At 49.1% G+C, this 21,475-nt stretch overlaps 8 protein-coding genes across 8 annotated transcripts; 5 read left to right on the forward strand and 3 right to left on the reverse strand.

Annotated features, from left to right (window-relative positions):
* Positions 1-1,244: 1,244 nt before the first annotated feature.
* Positions 1,245-2,218, forward strand: AKAW2_50310S (uncharacterized protein; the record flags this gene model as incomplete). Its single annotated transcript, XM_041690115.1, has 3 exons — positions 1,245-1,849; positions 1,907-2,103; positions 2,160-2,218. 3 exons carry the CDS (start codon positions 1,245-1,247, stop codon positions 2,216-2,218), a joined length of 861 nt encoding a protein of 286 aa, XP_041543731.1.
* A 35-nt stretch (positions 2,219-2,253) lies between these two features.
* On the forward strand, positions 2,254-2,930 carry AKAW2_50311S (uncharacterized protein; the record flags this gene model as incomplete). The annotated part of the gene is made up of 2 exons (XM_041690116.1): positions 2,254-2,265; positions 2,322-2,930. 2 exons carry the CDS (start codon positions 2,254-2,256, stop codon positions 2,928-2,930), a joined length of 621 nt encoding a protein of 206 aa, XP_041543732.1.
* Positions 2,931-3,994: 1,064 nt separating this feature from the next.
* Positions 3,995-7,271, forward strand: AKAW2_50312S (uncharacterized protein; the record flags this gene model as incomplete). Its single annotated transcript, XM_041690117.1, has 4 exons — positions 3,995-4,408; positions 4,474-6,774; positions 6,836-7,033; positions 7,098-7,271. 4 exons carry the CDS (start codon positions 3,995-3,997, stop codon positions 7,269-7,271), a joined length of 3,087 nt encoding a protein of 1,028 aa, XP_041543733.1.
* A 4,299-nt stretch (positions 7,272-11,570) lies between these two features.
* Positions 11,571-12,059, reverse strand: AKAW2_50313A (uncharacterized protein; the record flags this gene model as incomplete). Its single annotated transcript, XM_041690118.1, has 1 exon — positions 11,571-12,059. The coding sequence occupies one exon, from the start codon at positions 12,057-12,059 to the stop codon at positions 11,571-11,573; it is 489 nt and encodes a 162-aa protein (XP_041543734.1).
* An 83-nt stretch (positions 12,060-12,142) lies between these two features.
* AKAW2_50314A (uncharacterized protein) lies at positions 12,143-12,805 on the reverse strand (the record flags this gene model as incomplete). Its single annotated transcript, XM_041690119.1, has 1 exon — positions 12,143-12,805. One exon carries the CDS (start codon positions 12,803-12,805, stop codon positions 12,143-12,145), a length of 663 nt encoding a protein of 220 aa, XP_041543735.1.
* A 3,653-nt stretch (positions 12,806-16,458) lies between these two features.
* On the forward strand, positions 16,459-16,891 carry AKAW2_50315S (uncharacterized protein; the record flags this gene model as incomplete). Its single annotated transcript, XM_041690120.1, has 2 exons — positions 16,459-16,464; positions 16,511-16,891. 2 exons carry the CDS (start codon positions 16,459-16,461, stop codon positions 16,889-16,891), a joined length of 387 nt encoding a protein of 128 aa, XP_041543736.1.
* Positions 16,892-18,851: 1,960 nt separating this feature from the next.
* Positions 18,852-19,649, forward strand: AKAW2_50316S (uncharacterized protein; the record flags this gene model as incomplete). The annotated part of the gene is made up of 3 exons (XM_041690121.1): positions 18,852-18,931; positions 19,007-19,298; positions 19,344-19,649. The coding sequence occupies 3 exons, from the start codon at positions 18,852-18,854 to the stop codon at positions 19,647-19,649; spliced, it is 678 nt and encodes a 225-aa protein (XP_041543737.1).
* Positions 19,650-19,739: 90 nt separating this feature from the next.
* Positions 19,740-21,460, reverse strand: AKAW2_50317A (uncharacterized protein; the record flags this gene model as incomplete). The annotated part of the gene is made up of 3 exons (XM_041690122.1): positions 19,740-20,290; positions 20,346-21,297; positions 21,350-21,460. 3 exons carry the CDS (start codon positions 21,458-21,460, stop codon positions 19,740-19,742), a joined length of 1,614 nt encoding a protein of 537 aa, XP_041543738.1.
* Between the last annotated feature and the right edge of the window lie 15 nt (positions 21,461-21,475).

Raw genomic sequence — 21,475 nt, forward strand, 5'->3', positions numbered from 1 at the left:
TAAATATTCGGGTAACACGGCAAGTCTGGGAGGGGCAGTGCTCTGGCTGAGGCAGAAGACAGAGGAGAAAGGGGAAGGGAAAGTGCGTCGTCTTTCGAGCGAGAGGTGCCGGACTTATATAGATCGTGCGGGAGGCATGGGCGACAGGCGCAGGCGCAAAAGCGGCGAGAAGTGGGCGCGATACTCAAAACGGACCGCACTGGACCGTAAGGGGCAGTGTCATTTCCGCATGTGACAGGCGGTGGCGGCGCGCAGAACGGCGGTTCAATGGGAGCCGTTTCTGGCGCCCCGCTTGCCGTCTGTTATAATACTGATTATAAAATTTGATATAACTTAATCTATTTTATAATTTTGTGATAGGATCTACTTGTCAGGGTAGAAAGCCTGTCGACTAGGTAAGGAATTGACCACTAAACACCATAGATTCGTCTGATAATAAGAAAGGTAGCCTGTATCCACGAAATAGACTGATCCTTGAGGGATCAGTAGCCTCCTGCAAAGGAATCGGCAACTTATAGGTGTCGGGAAGGGGTAGAACCACTATCGATGACCTCATGACTCTCATAACCACTATAATAAGTCACCCCGATGGTTTTTACCATGATGGCTAGGTTATTCTATCACAAATGAGAGGGAGATAGTGTAATAGACTGGTGGTAGCAACCACCTACTCCCGTGTATACATGTCTATATAAGCAGGATTCTAGGGGTCCGCAGGTAGCTGCGGGTAATGATGGTCTTTTTGGCCTTGTGTGTACAACTCCCCTAGGTTGTTCTATGATAAATTTACTATATAATTAAATTATGTTTAGTTATCAAGAGCTTTATCTAGTATTGAAATTATAATAATATTAATTATTTTTATTTTACAATGTTTCTGCGGCATCAGTGAGAGGGAAATGGGTGAGGTATCGTTCGGTTAGCTAAATCTCTAGTTTTTTCACGGTATTACTTACTCCTGTTGTCGATAGATTCTGCACCGAGGCATGCCTGGACCCGGACGATCTCCTAAAAAACATGACTTCAGCAGACGTCAAATCATGGTTCGACTGGATCGAAAGAAACTTCAAAGGGTCTATCAAAGCCCACAGCGCGCTTGCCAACTACTAGAGAACTTTGAAGAGGCTATACTCTTTGAAAAACCGCCGGGAGATGGATGCAGATATGAGGAGAGGTTGCCTCAACGTAGGTGATGGTCTCCAAGTACCTATTCATGAGATCTATCTAATGGCAAGCCCTAGTAAATGAATATTGTCAGTTCGAGAATGGCTTTGCGTAAGCACCCACTGCCAAAGCCGACGGACCAGTCGGAGGATCTTTTGCAGTATCTTGTGTCCCATCTTGTGCATTGCGATTCGGTGTTCGCGGACGAAAAGCAGCGTCTCTACGCCCTCTCGGGGCTCAATCTGTCCTGCATCTCTGCCAGTCGAGCCGTATCTTTTTTTGACAGGAGACACCGCCTTCAATTTCAGGCAGACGGCACTTTGGTACCACCTGTAGACACGTCAGCTAAGGTTAGAACGCCTTTGTCTTCCATCGAGGAGGCCCAGTGTGATTCAGGCACCAAAATCAACATGCAAAACGACGATCATGCAAAAGGAGGCTCGATATCCGAGACGAGCTCGTACTCTGACTCGGAAGTCGATACGGCGAGCGACAGCGATCACCAGTCGGACTGTTCCAGTGTCACAGATGACGGGTACCTTAACGGGAATGAGGAGACGGGCACTATTCTTTGGCGGCACGTGGAGTTCTATATTGTTCGTAACCCAGTGCCTGGACGTCGCCATATCTTAGCCGCCATTGTGTCCATCCTGCATACTAAAGGGGAAGGAAGGAAGTTTCGGCTGTAAGTCATCGAGCCACGTGATAGTGAGGTGGTGCCACGTCCTTACCTAATCACTAGGAAGAGATACGTTATCAAGCACGAGGATAATTTGATATTCGATGTGTTATCACAGCTTCTGGCGCTGGCAATACATGATGATATCTTCGAGGCTACTATTCAAGATGTGTCCCATATATACACAGTACCAATTCCTGATCATCGAAAGGGCATCCAGCTGAAGATAAAGAGAGAAAAGCTGGATGTGTCGGTTTTCCGTGAGCCTGAACGTACCCCCCAGGGCTACAGGACATCTGATTCGTGCCCTCTGAAGTCCAAGACCTGGAGCCGATATGTCAAACGGATTGGAGTGCGAAGTGGCCAGGAACGTAACCTTACACAGAAGATGTTCCGGCGCGGTGCAATTAATGCCATCAATAGTAAGACCACCTTTGGTACTGCTTATTCTTTATGGCTTATATGAACATCGACTTAGACAGCGCTCCATCCTCGATCCGTGATCAAGTCGCGGATCGAGGATGGAGCGGATAACGAATCTAATGCCGTGAAATACTACCTCAATGAGATAGTCGATTTTGACACAGCGGCAGCGTTTCACAAACGCCCATCGAACGAGGTCGTTCAACGTGAGCTGAGATCAGCGATCTTGCTGGCAGATAAAACCGTAACTATTGGATTGACGGCTACCCAGGCTAAGAAAATCACTACAGACCCAGAGGTCTGTCGTCTTCGAAGAGTCTGTCGCGCATTGACTGCGGAAATTCGCAGCCAGGGCTATAAACGTGTGAAGGATGCCGCAGACACCGAGATTGGTGAGCGGAAGAAACGTGCAGATGCCAGGCTCAACAGTACACTTACGAGGCTCCGAGAGGAGGAGAGGAGAGGAATCGCCGAAGGCACTTCAGGAAGACAGACACGGCTATTTTCAACCAACAGTACGAGCTCGGTCGGACCTCTCCTGAGGCTAAACTACAGCCTCATGTGGCCCGGACCTACCAAATCCTCGAGCGCAAGGAGCTCGTTGATCTGCTCTGCTATTCAACTCCTAGCAAAACAGACGAAGAAGCTCATCTTCGACGATTGAGGTACATCCGCCTTCTGGTCCGATGGCAAGACCGGAAGGAGAGCCCTCGGCGGGGTAAGCAGTCAGTGACCATATCAAAACCGCAGGCAGCGAACCCTTCATCTGCCTGTGTCGTCGAAAATTTCGACCCACTGCAATGCCCATTTTGCCTTTCGGACACGCGCCTCTCACCTGCTGACCGCACGAAGCGAAAGAGCAAAACAAACAAGCTCTGGGACCACGTGGAAAGGATTCATGAGCAAGAGCTTGCAGCATTTGACTCGGGATTTCGCAAATGCGGACTATGTAGGCTGAAGAATATTGACTTCGTTCCATCTAGCGTGTCCAATTTCAAGAACCACACCCACACCATCCATGGAATCAGACTTAGACCCTAGTTTAATTCACTCATATAGATAGATTTGACTTCGTGAAACTTACACTGACTTTAGCAATTTAAGAATAAAGCTCTTGACCACACCATGGCATTATACTGTTGATGCAATAGATGTCGTTGAGAAGGAGACTTTCATCGCTTTTTGTGAGTTTGGTTACAAGGGAAGTTATACTACGCCCTACTGGAAAAGTGACGGAATTAACAACTACTCTGATATAGATGGTGAGTAGACCGGAACGTGCCACAAGAGAACTAGGTAAGCTTCAACTTAAATGGAGCGTGACTGATTGAGAGATATCCGCAACACAAGACTAGGGGCCTGGATCAGAGCCGGAACCGGAGCCGGATCTGGAAGCAGTAGAACCAGAACCAGAGAGCCGCAACACCCCTATAAGTGGGATGAAGTACCATTCGTCTCCCCCACTAGGGATTGAATTAGGGAATTTATTCTATGTTCGAAGTCCGTATGAACCGCGGTGGAGTCAATTCAGAGGTCTTCCTTTTGCTGGAGATGAGGCTACAACTTCCCCTAATCCGAACATTCTCGCCCACGGAAGATAAACTTCGCGACACGATATCTTGTTGACACATTCAGAGAACAGCGTTTGAAGTCAATTCGTCGTGACCTTTCCGATTTTCCCCTCAACGGGCAACACATCAGTTTCCGCCACGTCTCCGTACCGACCAGATGGATTTGAATGGAGACGCAGGCGCCAAGCGCAAGTGCAGCTCTATCACCACACCCGCTGAACGGCCCGTAAAGCACCTTCGCCCCGAATCGAGCGCATCGACTCCTGGGGATTCAACTCCTGCCAATGGAACTGTATACGATGTGGAGGATGATGAAGATGCGCGTCATCTGCTGCCTGTAGGGCCTGCTCAGGCTAACTCGCCGGAATGGCAAGCTACCTTAGAGGAGGTTGTGAAGAGCGTTGTGTCTATCCACTTCTGTCAGACATGCTCCTTCGACACCGAGCTGTCCATGAGTAGTCAGGCTACTGGGTTTGTGGTAGATGCAGATAATGGATACATATTGACAAACCGACACGTGGTTTGCCCGGGACCTTTTTGGGGATACTGCATCTTTGATAATCATGAGGAAGTATGTTGTACATCCCACATGTGGATCGCCTTGTGACAGCGATGCTGATTTGAATTGGTTACTAGTGCGACGTTCGTCCTGTGTATCGGGACCCTGTACACGACTTTGGAATTTTGAAATTCGAACCGAAGGCCATTCGATATATGAAATTGAGGGAGCTGAAACTGCAGCCGGATGCAGCTAAAGTGGGATCAGAGATTCGCGTCGTGGGTAATGACGCAGGAGAAAAATTGAGTATTCTGTCTGGTGTCATTAGTCGGCTGGATAGAAACGCGCCTGAATACGGCGATGGCTACAGTGACTTTAATACGAATTACATCCAGGCCGCCGCAGCAGCTAGCGGTGGAAGTTCCGGCAGTCCTGTAGTTAACATTGATGGCCATGCGATTGCTCTGCAGGCCGGTGGTCGTGCAGACGGTGCAGCGACGGACTACTTCCTCCCTCTGGACCGACCGCTACGCGCACTGGAATGCATCCGTCGCAGAGAGCCTGTCACGCGTGGAACGATCCAGACGCAGTGGATCCTGAAGCCGTTCGACGAGTGTCGTCGGTTGGGCTTGACGCCTGAGTTGGAGGCGACCGTGCGTAAAGCAGCGCCCATGGAAACTAACATGCTAGTGGCCGAGATCATCCTGCCTGAAGGCCCGGTGGACGGAAAGCTCGAGGAAGGAGACGTGCTCCTGCAGGTCAACGGGGAGCTTCTCACCCAATTCATCCGGTTGGATGACATTCTGGATTCGAGTGTTGGGCAGAAAGTGCATCTGCTGGTTCAAAGAGGCGGTCAGAATGTGGAGATTGAGTGCCAGGTTGGTGACCTGCATGCCATCACGCCCGACCGGTTCGTGACGGTGGCTGGAGGCACGTTCCATAACCTGTCGTATCAGCAGTCGCGGCTGTATGCCATTGCTACTCGCGGTGTCTATGTCTGCGAGGCTGCCGGCTCCTTCAAACTGGAAAACACCCTGTCAGGATGGATCATCGACTCGGTGGACAAGCGGCCCACGCGCAATCTGGATGAGTTCGTGGAGGTGATGCGAACGATCCCCGATCGTTCGCGCGTGGCCATCTCGTATCGGCATATTCGCGATCTCCACACCCGAGGCACCAGCATCGTCTATATCGATCGACACTGGCACCTGAAAATGCGACTGGCTGTGCGCAACGACGACACCGGTCTGTGGGACTTTTCGGACCTTGCGGATCCTATCCCGGCTCTTCCTCCTGTTCCGAGGAAAGCTGATTTCATTCGACTCGATGGTGTTAGCCAGCCTGCTGCGGCCGACATTGTGCGCAGCTTCGTACGAGTATCCTATACAATGCCCCTGAAGCTGGACGGCTACCCCCAGTCCAAGAAGACCGGGTTCGGATTGGTCGTCGATGCAGAGAAGGGTTTGGTGGTTGTGTCGCGAGCGATTGTGCCGTACGACCTCTGCGACATCAACGTCAAGGTGGCCGACTCCATCATCGTGAACGCTAAAGTAGTTTTCCTGCATCCGCTCCAGAACTACAGCATCATCCAGTACGACCCAAGCCTGGTACAGGCGCCGGTTCAGAGTGCCAAACTCGCCACCGACTACATCAAGCAGGGACAGGACACGATCTTCGTGGGATTCAACCAAAATTCCCGGATTGTCGTGGCCAAAACCGCCGTAACCGATATCACCACCGTTTCTATTCCAGCCAACGTGTCCGCACCGCGCTACCGCGCGATCAATCTGGACGCCATCACTGTAGACACCGGACTTAGCGGGCAGTGTTCCAACGGTGTCCTGATTGGCGAGGATGGAGTGGTGCAGGCATTGTGGTTGAACTATCTTGGAGAACGCACGTCTAATTCGCATAAGGATGTGGAATACCATCTAGGATTTGCGACTCCATCTCTTCTTCCTGTCCTGTTGAAGGTGCAGCACGGAGAGATGCCGAAATTGCGGATTTTGAACATGGAGAGCTACGTGGTCCAGATGAGTCAAGCTCGTATCATGGGCGTGTCGGAGGAATGGATTGAGAAGGTGACGCAAGATAACCCATCGCGGCATCAGCTCTTCATGGTGCGCAAGGTCGGTTGCCCACCGCCTGGGTTCAACTCGGTGGCCGACACGTTTGAGGAAGGCGATATTATCCTGACCTTGGACGGACAGCTGATCACCCGCGTCTCGGAGTTGGATATCATGTACGAGAAGGATATGCTGAAAGCCCTGATTGTCCGAAATGGTCAAGAAATGCGTATTCAGGTGCCGACTGTCCCAACAGAGGACCTAGAGACTGACCATGCGGTCGTGTTCTGTGGTGCTGTGTTGCAGAAACCGCACCATGCGGTCCGTCAGCAGATTTCCAAGCTGCACAGCGAAGTCTACGTCAGCGCAAGAGTATGCCCTCTCCCCCTTTACCACTGCTATCTAAGTCACTAATCACCCATCCATTCTACAGAGTCGCGGATCCCCCTCCTACCAATACGGCTTGGCCCCAACCAACTTCATCACCGCCGTAAACGGCATCCCAACCCCGAACCTGGACCGCTTCTCCGAAGAAGTGACCAAAATCCCCGACAACACATATTTCCGCCTACGGGCAGTGACCTTCGATAATGTGCCGTGGGTAGTGACCATGAAGAAGAACGATTATTACGTATGCCATCATCCCCCATATCATATACTTCTTATAAACGTGCAGAACTAACATTAATATTCAGTTCCCCATGTCCGAGTATATCAAAGACCAGTCCCAGCCCTCCGGCTGGCGGACAGTGTCTCACGACAAGGATAAATATAAAGACGGCATTGCGCCGGATGCTGCGAACTTGAACCCGGATGCTATGGACGAGGGGTTTGACGGTGTCAGTGATATTGAACCGGATTTCGAGTGATTGGAGGCCGACTCTATAGTATTTCGTGATGAGCATGACTGTGTTAGATGTGTATAGCAGACATGGCTTGGAAAAGTAGCAAGTGAAAAATGGGAAAATGATAGATACAAAACGATAGAGGTTAGTAGCTTTGCGTATACGAAGTCGTAGACGGATGGTATTATTCTGGGCGAATACTCGGTATGAAGTGTCTACTCTGCTAAGATCTTATTAGAGTTAAGTCTCTGGTATGTTAAGTATTTGTCCCATAACATGCATTTACTATCATGTACCCCGTATATACACAGTGTACTACTTGACAATCTAGGTCTGAGAGATTGGAGAATCAAATGACATACAAGGGAAAAAAGAAGATATCCTTATGAAAAGAACACAATTTCAGAATCAAGTTGGACCAGACTAATTGTATAAGAGTTAGATACCCCATCTCTGTTCACACAGCGCTAAGGTATTTGACTAAAATCCTTCTCCGGATACAACATGTCCAAATCATTGTTTCTTCCTTCCAAAGCCCGTGGCCACGGATGTTTCCAAGTCTGAGCCTGAGCCTGGTTTGGAATTCCACTTGCGATTCGCCAGCCCATCCCATAGCCATATCCGTGTCCGTGCATTTATGATAGATGAACTTCTCATCATTGAGGACAGTTTTCAATATGTTGGTGGTGACGAATATGGAGATTGTTCGCATGAGGCAGTCATTGGTGATAAAGATGACGAAGCAGCTGCCATATAACCTAAAGACTTATCGGCTTTTAGGCACCTTCATATAGGATACAGAAACATAGTATTCAAAGAGATAAGATGAGTCAAGATGATTCAAACGCAAGAGATATGCCCAGCAAGATCAACACCAATCACCTCCTAGCATACAATACCCTCTCCAAAGGGATCCACAACCCGTGAAAACGCTTCATCCCTGATCATATTCCTATTCCCCTCAATGGCAGCAACGCACATATTCAATGCCCTGAGATCCTAGTACCGTGCTGTAACGACCTTAGAGCTAAGCACCAACACCCAGCCGTCTCTATCTCGGCCGTTTCTCTCATACCCACACATATTCACCTCCAAAAGAACTAGCCCCGCCAACTCCCGCAGCAGTCAACAGCACGCCACAGAATGCTACATGTCGTAGCGTCTTGCCAAAGTGTCTTAGCCCGCGCAGCCTTACAGCACTAACCGAGACGTTTCCGATCGTGAAAGACCGCAACGGCGCATCTGGATGGACAAGAGATGGACATGATTTTGCTGTCATGTTTCTGCTGCTAATCTGACCAGATAAATTGATTGATAAATATAAATGGCGTGTGCGTCTGAGGAGGCTGAAGGTCGCGGTTGGCTCGCGCCCGAAGAGTGATGATGTTGAGGAAGTGTAAGAAAGTTGTATATAGCGAAGAATAAGAAAGTTGTATATAGCGAAGAAGGGGATATGATCAGCTGTGGCGGAATAAAGGGTATCATCATCGTCGTCGTGAAAATAGGAATAGTGGTATTGGATTTTGATATTTTTTTGGAGGGGCGTAGACATCTAGACAGTAGAGGAAGTTGGCTAGGTGCCGGGAGAAGTTCCCTTGGACCGGTGTCCTGTTATATATGGTGTGGTATTCCAAGCGGAGGAGGCGGAAAGAAGGTTGACCCATTGTTGGATGATAGCGGGTCGAGTTAGGAAGTGGCCCCAAGGAATAGCATTCGATAATTGGAATGCGTATATATCGAGCGATGCTGCCGTGGTGGAGAATGTCCATGTCAGAGAAAGAGTTGTTGTTATTGCTGTGTTTGATGAACCAACCAACTAATAAAACCCAACACTTCTTGAAGGCCATGAGATCCTCATACCGTGACGTGGTTCTCTTGGGACTGGGGAGCAATTCCCTAATTACCCTCACTGTTTCTTTTAAAACTCATTCCTCCTTTACCGGTACACCAACCCCTTTGCCAGACACTCTGCGGCACGTTATTGGAGCCTCATCTGGTGTCCTAGCGCAAGCTCGATCGCGTCCCAGTCTCAGGTCCTGGTCCCCTTTGCCGTCCAGACCCGGTATACGCAGACGCTTCTGGAGGTGGATGACATGCCTTGAATGTACAACGTCATTGCTGGGGTCGCCCACTGGACCTTACTCGCAGGGTATCTGATAGTCCCGAGGACCTTTACGGCGCTGCAGAGATCTGGTCAAGTCCAGGACGTTCTCGGGAAGGACCACGTGGGACAGGCCGTTCTCAACACGATCCAAAACCCGCCTCTTCTGACGATTGCCTGTATTCTGTTTGTTGCGTCCACTGCAGCGTCAGGGTGGCTCTACTGGGAATGACGGCGCAACTACATCTGCCTGCTTCGGCTCTCGTGCGTAATGAGACTACAGATGTCATGCATACTGATATCTCACGTGAAAGAGGTATGAAGGACTCGCGTCGCGCTGCGAGCAGCTCGGAAGTGTAAGAGTACAGGGCATCAACTTCTCAAGATAACTCATGTCCTTCTAATCTGGTTAGGTGTTTATTTTTTTTTTAAAAAAAAAAAAGGGAAACGAAAAGAAAAAGGGAAAGAAAAAGAAAAAGAGATAGAAAAGAAAGAATATATATATACAGCAGCCAGAATCCGCTGGCGGTAACCCACCCAGACCCTGCAATCCTCCCCCAGTGGCTATTAACAGTCTACCGCCGAACCCTCCTATCTCCAACACGCTCCCATCACCAAACCCAACTCCTCAAAATACCATACCCGAATCAAATCGACAACCAGCGCCTCAGTCAGCACCACCGGCTCCTCTACCCGTGGAGTGCCCAACTCCAAGCAACGGCCCCTATACCGAACCACAACCGGCCACACCCAGCCTACAGACACGCCCAGCCGGCTCAGTACAACCCCGACCACCACCGCCACCCAATCCTTCCGCTACCCACAGTTAGCAACCAACATTCGCCTCGGTCCTTAAACAACCCGCTACTCCTCGGCAATCGACATCTCAAACCGACCAACGCCCTACTTCCACACAATCAACATCGAAGCCCATTAATGTACCCCCCTCTACCCCCCCCACCCACAAGCCTACACTCACAAAGATATCTACCATCGGTTTCACAACAAACCGTCACCATTCGAACGAAAAGACAAGAAGAAAGCGTTCGGTCAATCCAAGCCGCAATAAAACCGCTTCCGCATTACAGTCATTGTCAAAATCTCTGAATTCAGCACTACCAGCACTCGCGATTTCTGGTGGAAACGCAGTCAGATGCAGAAGACTGTTGCCTGACTTGGCCGCGACCCCATCATAAACGCACATCAAAGACAACCTGGGGTCAAAATGAATGAGTTCCTGGGAAACATCTCCTCGAGTGATCCCTGAATCTCCTTAATTCATTTTCTGCTCCCATTTCTCCGCGTGTTCTGTTTAACATTATTTTTCTCGTTATTTTGTCTAAGAGATCGACCAAAACAGCAGTCAGAGGGACTGCAGAACGAAACACCAGGCGAGAAGGCCACCACAGGCCTCGTCGAGGCTCCAAATTCGTCAGGAAAGTAATAGTTTACGGTGAAAAGATGTATCGAGAGATAGCTATAGTTGATACCTGCATATCTCCTAAAAAGTTGAATCCCAGGTCAGATGATACGATGTGATATCCGATTGTGATGTGTATCTTACATAGATCTGACAGGCTACATCTGGTAGCCTGATCAGGATATGCGGTGAGGCCAGACAAGGCGACTCTACAGCTATAAATAGCTATACTTACATCCATCGATAGTGAAAATATCATCACACTTGTACCTCAGCCCAGGTTTCCAACTTAAAGTGAGGGGTCAGCGTATGACTCAACAACAACAACGACTGTATTTAGGAGAAAATGCACAGTGGTCAGACGGGTTTTGGGCAAGCAACACTGCAGGTCACTGGCCGGGCAGTGGGCCATATATGTCCGTTCGGCGTTTGCATCTGAGGCGCGATTCTTTCCCTTAGGCATTGCTACCTATAATCTTACGCCTACTGCTACAATGTCCGCAGATTGGGAAAGCATCGATTCTCAGACATAGGATTGTACTTCCAAATCACTCCTCTAACGAACGAGGCTATGTGCGAGGAGACACGAATACGGAGGGCTGCTACCGGAAAATATGGTCCCTAAAACTTTGACAGTGCATACTAGACCATAATTCGCATTCTTTCTAATCGTGTAAAAGCCTTGATGATAGCTAAACTGTCCTGTGCGCAGGTCTAAACGAAACGAGGAAAACTAAGCAACTTGGGGTTCACTCATGCGGTACCATCGCCAGCAATGGCCGCTGATCAGTCGTCTACCTCCTCAATGCACCAGCACGTAGCCCTGCCTCTCCATTTCTCCCCGATACACATCAAACTTAGCTCTGACCAAGGCCATTTGTTCCATATACTGCCCCAAGTCTTCGTTTCTGAGGCTCTCAAGACCTAGGTCCTGTTTCATGTTCTCCAGATATTGGCGCTCGCTGAAGGTCTTGGGCTTCTGCTCGTCAGCGTCTGGGTTACCGGATCTGTCTTGCCCATGGCTATGTGCAGCACTACCACTAGCCTCCGCAGCTTCTGTAGCCCCCGGGGTTGGTGAGCCTGCAGCTGGTGGAGGGGAGTGGCTAGATGTCTGGACTCCAGAAGCTAGTGGAATCGCTTCCTTGGGGTATGGCCCTGGCATAACTGAGGGCCTTTCCTCGCGCTTGACTGTCGGGCCTCTGTGGGCCTCCGGTGCTCGGACCTTGCGAATCTCCTGATACACGTCAAGAGGACAAGGTGTCGGGGAACGGTCCACAGATCGCCGCCCCATTTGACTGTCTTTCCGCTCAGCATGGCGTTTCTCCTGGACATCCCAGAGCCGTCTGATTACCTCGTTCGCGATATCTTTGCCGACTATCTTACCCAGGTCGGTCTTCGCGATGTCCAGTTCTTCCCATTCCTGCATAGGTGTGCATGCTCTTCCCTGATGTCCTTCCATTTCATCTTGACGTAAGTGGTGGGCGCTCGTAAAGAGGAAGTGACCACGCCGTTGCCCACAATAGCCACTCCGTCATACCATGCTATGTTTGCTTTGCCGTAGAGCCGTTGTATTTTGCCTGTTTTATCTTTCGTCTTAATGGAAGTGAACCGCGACTCGGCATCAGACACCTTCTGGAGGTTTCCGGTGCTGTACCATTCACCTGGCCGGACCACATACTTAGGATACCGCTTTGGCCCAAGGCGCACGAGTGCTTTCGTTCCTCGCTCTCTGCACCACGCGTCCGCAACACCATCCGTAGATATGGACAAAGACTGCATGTCCACCAGTACGCCGTCGTCATCGTCGTCGTCGTCGACCTGTATTGCTGGCATTTGGTCTGATTGACCTCGTGGTTTGGTCGACTGGATTGGCGGATTCGCTGTCCCTGTCGATTGGGGGGTTATCGAACCACCGGCCTGAGGCGCTTCTCCAGCCTCTTCAGCATCTTCTGCCTTGACCGCCAGATCGCCACCGTTTGTAGGGACATTTTCGTGGCGGGTTTGCGCAAAGTTTGGGACAGCAGGATCAACGTCCATGTCGGATCCGTCTGGCTCTTGGCCAAGGTTGCCGCGTTCAGCAGAAAGAGTAGCCTCTTCTTTTCTACTTCGTCGAGCTCATTCAACAAGTCTCTGAGTTCATCACTGTTCCGATCATGCTGTGTGCCATTTTCAACCGCGGCTCGCGCCTGCTCCTGCGCCACCTGTTGTAGTATTTTGTGCTGGAAGTCCCTTATCTCCTTCTGCAATCTGACATCGTCTCTGGCTTGACGCCGAGTTCTCATAGTATGTTTTGTGACTCCAGCCGGTTTTGCATGCTTCAAAGAACTTAAATTGCCTGGCATCCTTGCGTCCGTTGGTAGGATTGTAAGCGTGTCAGAGACTCGGGTACTCCTTTAGACCTTTATATACCTTCCGGTTGACGTCGAGATCCTCCATACTTGGCGGAAGCATTCTGGGCCGGTAGGAGAACCTGACTGCTGCATCCTGTTGTTGATGGTGACATACAACCGCTTTCCTGTGACTGACTTGAATTGGCAACCTCAATTTTGATCACGGCAGGTTAAAGCTTTCTATTCAACTCACTATGTACGACTGCACCGCAGAATCGGGGCTTAGGTTGACAGGGGGTGGGTGATGGGCATGTATGGAAACTAATTCTGAGGGCCATGCAGCATATGCGCTCGTGACAGTCCTCGGAGAAAACAAGGAAAGCGGCAGCGACGCTGGCCAGCATCGTCGCGAGCCAAAGTCTGTCCATTGTGAGATGATGTCTTGCTGAGTCTGAGACTCCCCAGGCATGGAGGGTGCCCTTCGGTTTCCCGGTCTGTGGCGGCTGGGAAAGGCGGGCATTTACTGATTGCCCTTAGAAGATGTCTTCGTTTCTTGACAGAAGGTAGCATCAGATATGTACTCTGTAATTCACCATATTCCCGTAGCCATGGCCTTTGAAGGCGGGTTTGTCCGCAGACGCACTGTATAGAGACAGGTATTGACCTAAGTGAAGGCTTGTCGGTGAAAATCCTGCGGGTTTTATCCGACTGCCGCGCGATATATGTTCATCTATCATTTATTAATCAGGCCACTTTATTAGCCACCGTCGAATATTGGATGACTTCTTTATGGCAACCGCAAATAACTCTCTTGGGTTTTGTTGCTCGTTTTCAGGCTCGCAAATAAGATGAACAATCGAGCGAAAACAATGTATTCATTTCCTCTCTGTATGGTAGTATAAGTAGTTCTCTGGTAACCCAATGTATGATTTATTATCTTAAGTGACATTTGCAATTTTCAGATATGCTGTTAACCATAGCAACAATCATGCTGAGTGCTATATCTTTAGCCAGAGCCGATGTGGAGGCGATGAATAGTTCCCCTGTGAGTCTGCTATGTTTGTTAGACCCTATTAATTCAGATGCTCGTGAACCTGTTCTTACTTGCTGGTGCGCAGAATATGTACGGACCAATACATCTTGAAGCCTGGGCGGAACCCAATTGCCAGGGTGGTGAGACGGCTATTACCTTTACCGCCAATTTTTTAGGGCGAAATATATCAAACGCTTTGGTATCTCGCAGTTTCAAGCTCTCACGCGCTCTTCATGGAAAAGAGCAACTAGATATCTCTGTGACTGGCGATTTTGACACATGGTATGCGGACAAAGACCAATTTTCTATGAACGACTCTTCATGCCAGGTTTTTGTTCAGACATACTATGCTGTAAATGGAAGTACAGCATGCCATAACACGCCCAGTTTCACATGTCATCGGCTTTGGACAAATCCTGGTCTTCCCTAGTCCTATAAAACCGAATAGGAAAAGCAAGAAACTGATGTTGAAGACTTTTATTGCTTCCTATCTCGTCGCCAGTCTGCCTGAGAGCGTGACTGCCTAAATCCATTCAAACGTGTATTGCATTGAAGTATTTCGAGCCATTGATGTACAAGGGAAGAGAGAAAAAAATGGTATTTGGCATTACATATGTAGATACATAGTTCACACTCATGGTATTCAATTAGTTATATCCACTGAATTGGTCGTCTAGTTCACGCCTTTACTAACCAAAAACACTTTGGTCCATAGCTGCATGAGCCTGAGGCTTTCAGGCACTACTGTTCTATTCAAGTACATTGTGCTCCCACTATAATTAAGTAATACTTTTCGATGGGTAGAGGCCTTCCTGGTGAAAATCAATTCAGCGGTTACTTATGCCATTGCTTCAACGCATAGTCAGGCCGGATACTCTAATGACGTTTAATTCTGCTTGAAGAAATCGAGCTTCTCCATGGCCCAGAATGGAGAAGAATTTTCTAGTTCTAGTTCGGTTCGTCCATTGCAAAATGATTTAGTGGGATATTTTATAAAATGACTTTTTTCAAATACCTTGGACAGCACCATAATAGCTACATCAGCAGCTCGAATATCTAAAATTGTCTCGGAAACGTTTCCTCTAAGAAGATATCACGGCCGTGTCTTGACTTGGTAATCAGTTGCTGAGACCTCCATTATCGTGCCCGGAGCTGTAATTTCAAAACACGTCGGGGATAATGCCAAATATAAGTCTCGACCTATCTCCATAAAAAACAGTAACAATTGGGAGAAAGTCCATGGAACAATGTAATCATGTAGCTGTAGACGTTTACCTCCCGAATATGAAAAGGTATATACACACAATTCATTTACTCCCGGCGGCTAAGCTGATAGGGCAACTATCACTGATCTACCAATACTAGCCCTAAAAGATGCCATGTCTCCTTAGAGCCCATACATAATTACATCCAGTATATGTTATCTCAGCTATCGATATTGCGGGGGGTCCTCGTGGGTTAATATTTTGGTTCGTAGGCTGGCTTGAAGGAGTTTCTTTAAGCGTTCAACATCCTAACCTCAGAAATTGAAGCGCGTCCACCGTGTCTAGCACAAAGTGATTGGTGTGAGTTACGTCGGGGAGAGTGGGTGGGCTGTGTTTGTTGACCTGGTTGACTTGATAAAGTGACGTCGAGTCGACCGGTGGCGATTGCAGACCGTATTGTAGTTCGTACCGCTTCGATTTTTGGGGTCCAATTTCGATTATCGGACGGCGATTTTCCTCCCAGGAAGAAGGATATGCTACCTTGGTGGGTGCTAGTACATTGCAGCATATCGGTCCGATGTGCCGTCCACTTCCGACAACCAACGAGAAAGTGCTCCACGATCTCTTTTGCTTGTCCACATGCACACTGATCTGTCGGCGCAACGTTGATTCAGTAGAGATACGCATCAACCAGAAGAGTTGATGCGATATGGGACGCTTGGTCTTCCAAGTTCCATCCTCTGTCCCAGGTGACAGCCTGTACACCAATCAAAAAGGCCAAGAGATTCTCTCCCTGAAGAGTCTTCCAAGATGCCTGCTATACGCCTGTTGAGACCTTTGGTGGAGTGATTGGGGTCTGTGACTGCCTGCTGCGAGATGGACCGCCCCCCTGTACGTGCTGGACGGCAGATTCGGCCCACGCCTGGGCTCCAAATACCTTCTTCAGGCTCAAGGATCTCCTTGTCTCTTCAACATAACCCTTGATTCTACTGAATCCACCAGATCAGAGGAGCCACGTGTATCCTTCAGGGGGCCTTTGATGCGGTCTATGCCTGCATTGGTCTGTTTGATCCAGGGCTTGGGGATGAGTTGGCCCATGGACCATCTGTCTCTGCAGTAGAAATGGAAGTGAGTACTCTGACTGCTTCGCATACCTTCTTTGACCAGAAACTAGGAATTCCTGCTGCAGCACCCGGACGCGTATATCTCAGCGGAAACGCCACCAAGTCTACCCGATTTCGAAGCATACTATCATATTTCGCGGCGACACACTCCTGACTACAAGATCTCCCGTTCAGAGGCCATAAAATCGTCTCACATGTTGGAATTGCTTGAGAAATGGTGGAAGATGGATCCAAATCTTCTAAGGGATGTAAGGAAGAGCGCTCTCGTCCAGAAACTCCGCGACAGCTTCTGGTATGACTACAAACCCTTACTTCATGAAATGCGAAGGAATTTCCCATATTTGCAGAACGTGGCTTTTGAGTGGTATACCAAGAGGATTCGGCACGTACGCGAGGTGACCCAGCTTCGCGTCCTGGTGTTTCTGTTGTGAAGACGTACGGCTTTGGGGTCTTACGGCGCGTCTATCGTAATCTACAAACCGTTGCTAGCACTGATTCATGGTCCGAGGCCTACGAGATTAAACAACGGGAGATGGAAAACTCTGAGTATGGGATCAGATTATTGAGATCATGGGGGAGGTAGCTTGTCTCTTTTCAGTCTGCGGTAGAGCTGATGTATGTTAATAGTGATTATGGAGGCGAATATAATGCGGCAGCTTGGTGTATTGTCTCTAATAGCAAGGCGAAATCGAACGTTGACTGGAATCCTCTTCCGGTCTTGAATTCAGCTATGAATCTAGACCAAGTGCCCATGACCATCCGGGAACAGGAGTTGATGCAGGTTCGACACGTGCGATCCCCGAGCCAATGACTTGGCCGAAGATCTAACGATCACAATGAAATCCACGATCTAAGCCGGCTCATTACTCCCAGAGGGATGCTCGGACCGAGATGTGGCGTCATATAGCTAGAACCCACGTATTTCATGAGTTACGAGGCCTATAATCCAAACTGAAGGATGGAAGCTTGACGTCCGTGAGCAGACACGTTTGGGCATTTCCGATCCAATTCCCCTCCCCTAACCTGGCCAAGAAGACATTTCTGCGTGCAATACATTCCATCTAATAAAAAACGAAAACGGGTGACGGGGCATCCAGAGATGAGTCCAGATAAGCGCCTCAACGGTTTTGAGAGAGAAACGACGCATGATTAATGGGTTATAAAGTTGCGCTTTGCAGGCCCCGTCAACAAGGAATGAAGTGGTGAGGCTACGGGAACGGCAGCAGTTCATTCCAGACGATACTATAGAGGAATCATGGAAGGCAACGGTATTCACTCGCCCATCAGTCCCGACCATGCCACGTGCATCTCATGGCAAGTGGCACTTCATAACCTCTTTCAGATTCGCCGCACGGTCACCTCGCCGTGGATTTGCCGTCAAGAACTCCCCCCGGTCGAGATATGTCACAGCAGTTCTTTGCCTTGTATTCCCTAAAATTAGGATTTAAGAATACCTGTGTTTTGTTAGATGGCCCAGTAGTGACGCATGCCGACCATTTACTCTTTGGACAGCCACCATTGGCAGTTAGATTCTGAGAACATGATTTGGCCGGGGGGGGATTCCTGGAAAATACTGTTCGACAATTGCTTTGTATATATTGACGCGCCCGCTCTTGCCAAGCAAGTAATCACCTCTGATACTTGTCGTTTAGTCCCGAATACTAGTATCTGCGTTGATAATTGGCAACAAAGCGTGCCCACTGGTTATAAAAGCGCTTATGATATCTGTCTCGAGCCACGGAGGGCCGTCGACTAAAAGAATCAAACCACTCCAACGAGAAAACGGACTGCGGGAAAGGAACACCTATAATTCAATTGGGTGGCGGCCTCGAGAGCACGACATAAAATGGTGCTGGAAAGACAAAAGACAAAACACTTATAGTTAGCTGAATATTATTCGGTGAGGAATTCCTCTTTCTAATATAACCTGAAATGTCTCTCCTAGGTATCACCATATCTCGTGGCGGGAAGGACATTGGTGTTAATTTTGATTGCTGCAACAATGATGACGACCAGATATGTGCAAACCCAAAGACCGGTATCGTGGCCAACCAAAGAGACTCCCGCAGTATTTCAGTAACTATAAACACATGGAAGAGGGTGAGCGGAGGGCAATTGGCGTTGTTGTTTTCCGCTCTGTTAAGGCCACGATGGGTGTCCTCGACACGTGGTTTAAGGGACTTGGTATATATGCCTTCGGTAGTTACGGCTGCCATAGAAGTGCCCCGTTCCATCTGTCGGATATTCCCGTACTACGTCACTTGAGACACGTTTGGCAGCGTTGCTCCTTAGTGCCCGATTGATGCCTCACGGAAGATCTTCGCAAAACGGAAGGCGGTCAGACAAGGCAGCCCAGCAGTTCTTCGCCTCGACCATCCCACACAAGACCAAATGATGACCAGTTTAAGTCTGCACATTCACGAGGCAGGGGATATAAAAACCTCAACCAAGCCAACATTCTCGTTCTCATAGTATGCCCCGAGCCACTATAGTTACTTTGGTCTGACATTTTCCCAAACCAGAAAGCTGAGTCATACTGTGCATAGCAAGATTGAACCCCCCGTTGGCTTGTATCAAACACTTGCTCACCCCCGTCGCAAGTGGATAATAGATCCTCGCTACACCCTTCTTGAGACGGCCGAGGCGAAGCAACTGTCTGATATGGTCGAGTCTCTATCCATCCCGAACGACTGTCAAACAGATATTGGTAACCTACGAGGAGTTGTTGAACGACGAGTGGATAAAATCGCCCGCCCTCAGAATGGTTCCCTGACTAGGATACCTCCCGTATATGGGTGCGATATGCTTGCAGCACATAGCATAAGCGATGCCTCGAAGGTAAGGAAAGCCAGCCATATACTGTCGTGGTCTAACTTGCTGTAGAAAAGCACAACCGCCCTCAGCCCGAATCCCGAGAGCTACACATGGAACGTCGTTATCTTTTTCCGCGGCCGCCCTACTATCGGCAATACACCAACGCTCATGATACCTATTATTATAATCGGTCCCCTCACAGTGCGGGTTGAGGGAGATGATGCGTCAAGGACGTTGAATTTGGACGGTCAATACCACCTTTTTCGCGAGGAGCACATGCTCATCGTTGAAGGAGAAGGCCGCATGGCGGCGCTGTGTGACAGCGGTGGAGTGAAATATCATATCTGTGTCAATGACAGGCTCTTAAGAGTATAGCCTGCACATGATACTTTTCTTGTCAATACTTTCTTTCACTGAATATATATATATATATATATAAATACTACTCGACGGTTAGGCTAATAGTCAAGAAAATGCCATAATACTGTCAACAAAGGAAGCGTCGTGGGGTGTATAATCTTGAACGGCATGCGTCACATCGCAAAATCCATAGCCTTCTGGGTCTGCTTGTCTGTAAGGATTGACATTAAAATACACGCCTTCTCCTAGCAGCTGATTGATGTCGTTGAAACCGCAGTCGACTTGATCATAATTAACTACCTGTGTCACATCATAGTAGCCGGGTGTAGGAAAGGTGCTCTGGGAGAACATTAATGCGTCTGGGATATGGGAGAGCGTCGGATTCGTTTCACGAAGTTGGTTGCCACTGTGACGAATGGAATCCGGTTCCGCGGGTTGCGTATTGGCACTGGCACGGTCATGAGAGCTTGGCTGGGATGTGGCGGACACTTTGAGACGCCGGCGTTTCGAGGGCCTGCTAGAAGGTGCGATCGGACGCGCACTAACAGAGGTTTGATGCACTGGTGGGTGCAGCAATACAGTGTCAAGGTATTCGGGAGAGTATTCGGGCTGCGACGCCGGTTCGAAATCCTGCGGTATCGTGGAAGATCTGCTTCCTGGGCTAGCGTCAGATAAATCACGCGAGTACCTGCCCAGATAGAACGGCCTTACGGTTATAGTGACGCTGAAGAACCGAGAACCTTGGCGATATCACAGTCAATATGTCTGCAACTTGAAACGTTCCCACCTGCCAGGAAACTGGCGCCGTCGAGTTGTGGCAAACCTGGACCTTTGAAGTTTGGAGAAAAAGCAGGTCGATAAACCGCGGGATATCTTCGAAACGAAGGCTTTTGAAGGAAAGCATGTTCAGAGCCGCGAATGCAGATATTCCACATGCTGCACTTGGCCGGCCGCTTTCTCGAAGCCGCCTCTCGAACAATCTCTCGACAACAAGTTGTTTCACCCCATGGTTTATGCTGCGCAAGACGAGTTCTCTGTCGTCCGGAGAGAAAGTGAACTGGTGTAAGTGTTTGCTAATAGAATTTGTCCGCCGGTGTATGCGTGCTCGCATTTTTAGGTCTGTCGCGCAAATGCTATCGCAGAGCTCATCTACCCTTGTCATTCCTGCGTTGGCGTTACGCTGGATTTGCGTGAATTGGAGACCCATCGACCGTTGGGCCAATCCACGGAATATCTTTTCCACTCTCCCTGCATGGTCATTGCCTTCCACAAGTTGGATATCTCTGATTCTCTCGTCTTTCCTTTCCCTTGTCCTTTCGTCTAGGATCATAGCGGGGTCTTGCGACAGGAATGTGCATAGCCAGGGAAGGTCGTCGGCAGCAGCTGCGAGCAAAGTAGAAGGCCAGTCTTTTGCTTGGGGTCGATATCTGGTGTGTGATGGACTCGATGAACTCTGGGAATTCTCTGGGTCCGTGCTACCGTGACCTTCGGATATCGTGCCATGTTGGGAATTCCCGACGTGACGTCTTTCTGGTCCGTGCCGTATGACGTGATAGTCGACATTACTCTCGCTTTCGAACAGTTCGTCACTACTCGACGAGTCAAGGATCTGTGGGGGACTGAAAACGGGTTCATCACTAGAGTTCGTTGACGGACTGGTTGACTAGAATGATACCATTAGAAGGGGTATGGAAAGCGACAGGTGCCATGCGTACTCTCAGTCGCCTGCTGATGTTTGACAAAGTTATCTCTATCTCCTGACGATGCTCCCAAAGTGCATCTAATTTTGCATCGCGTAATACCTGGAGAGCCGACGAGATGTCCATTCTCGAGGGGGATAA

The sequence above is a fragment of the Aspergillus luchuensis genome, chromosome 5 (genome assembly GCF_016861625.1).
Source record: "Aspergillus luchuensis IFO 4308 DNA, chromosome 5, nearly complete sequence".
In the NCBI taxonomy this organism is placed as follows: Eukaryota; Fungi; Ascomycota; class Eurotiomycetes; order Eurotiales; family Aspergillaceae; genus Aspergillus; species Aspergillus luchuensis.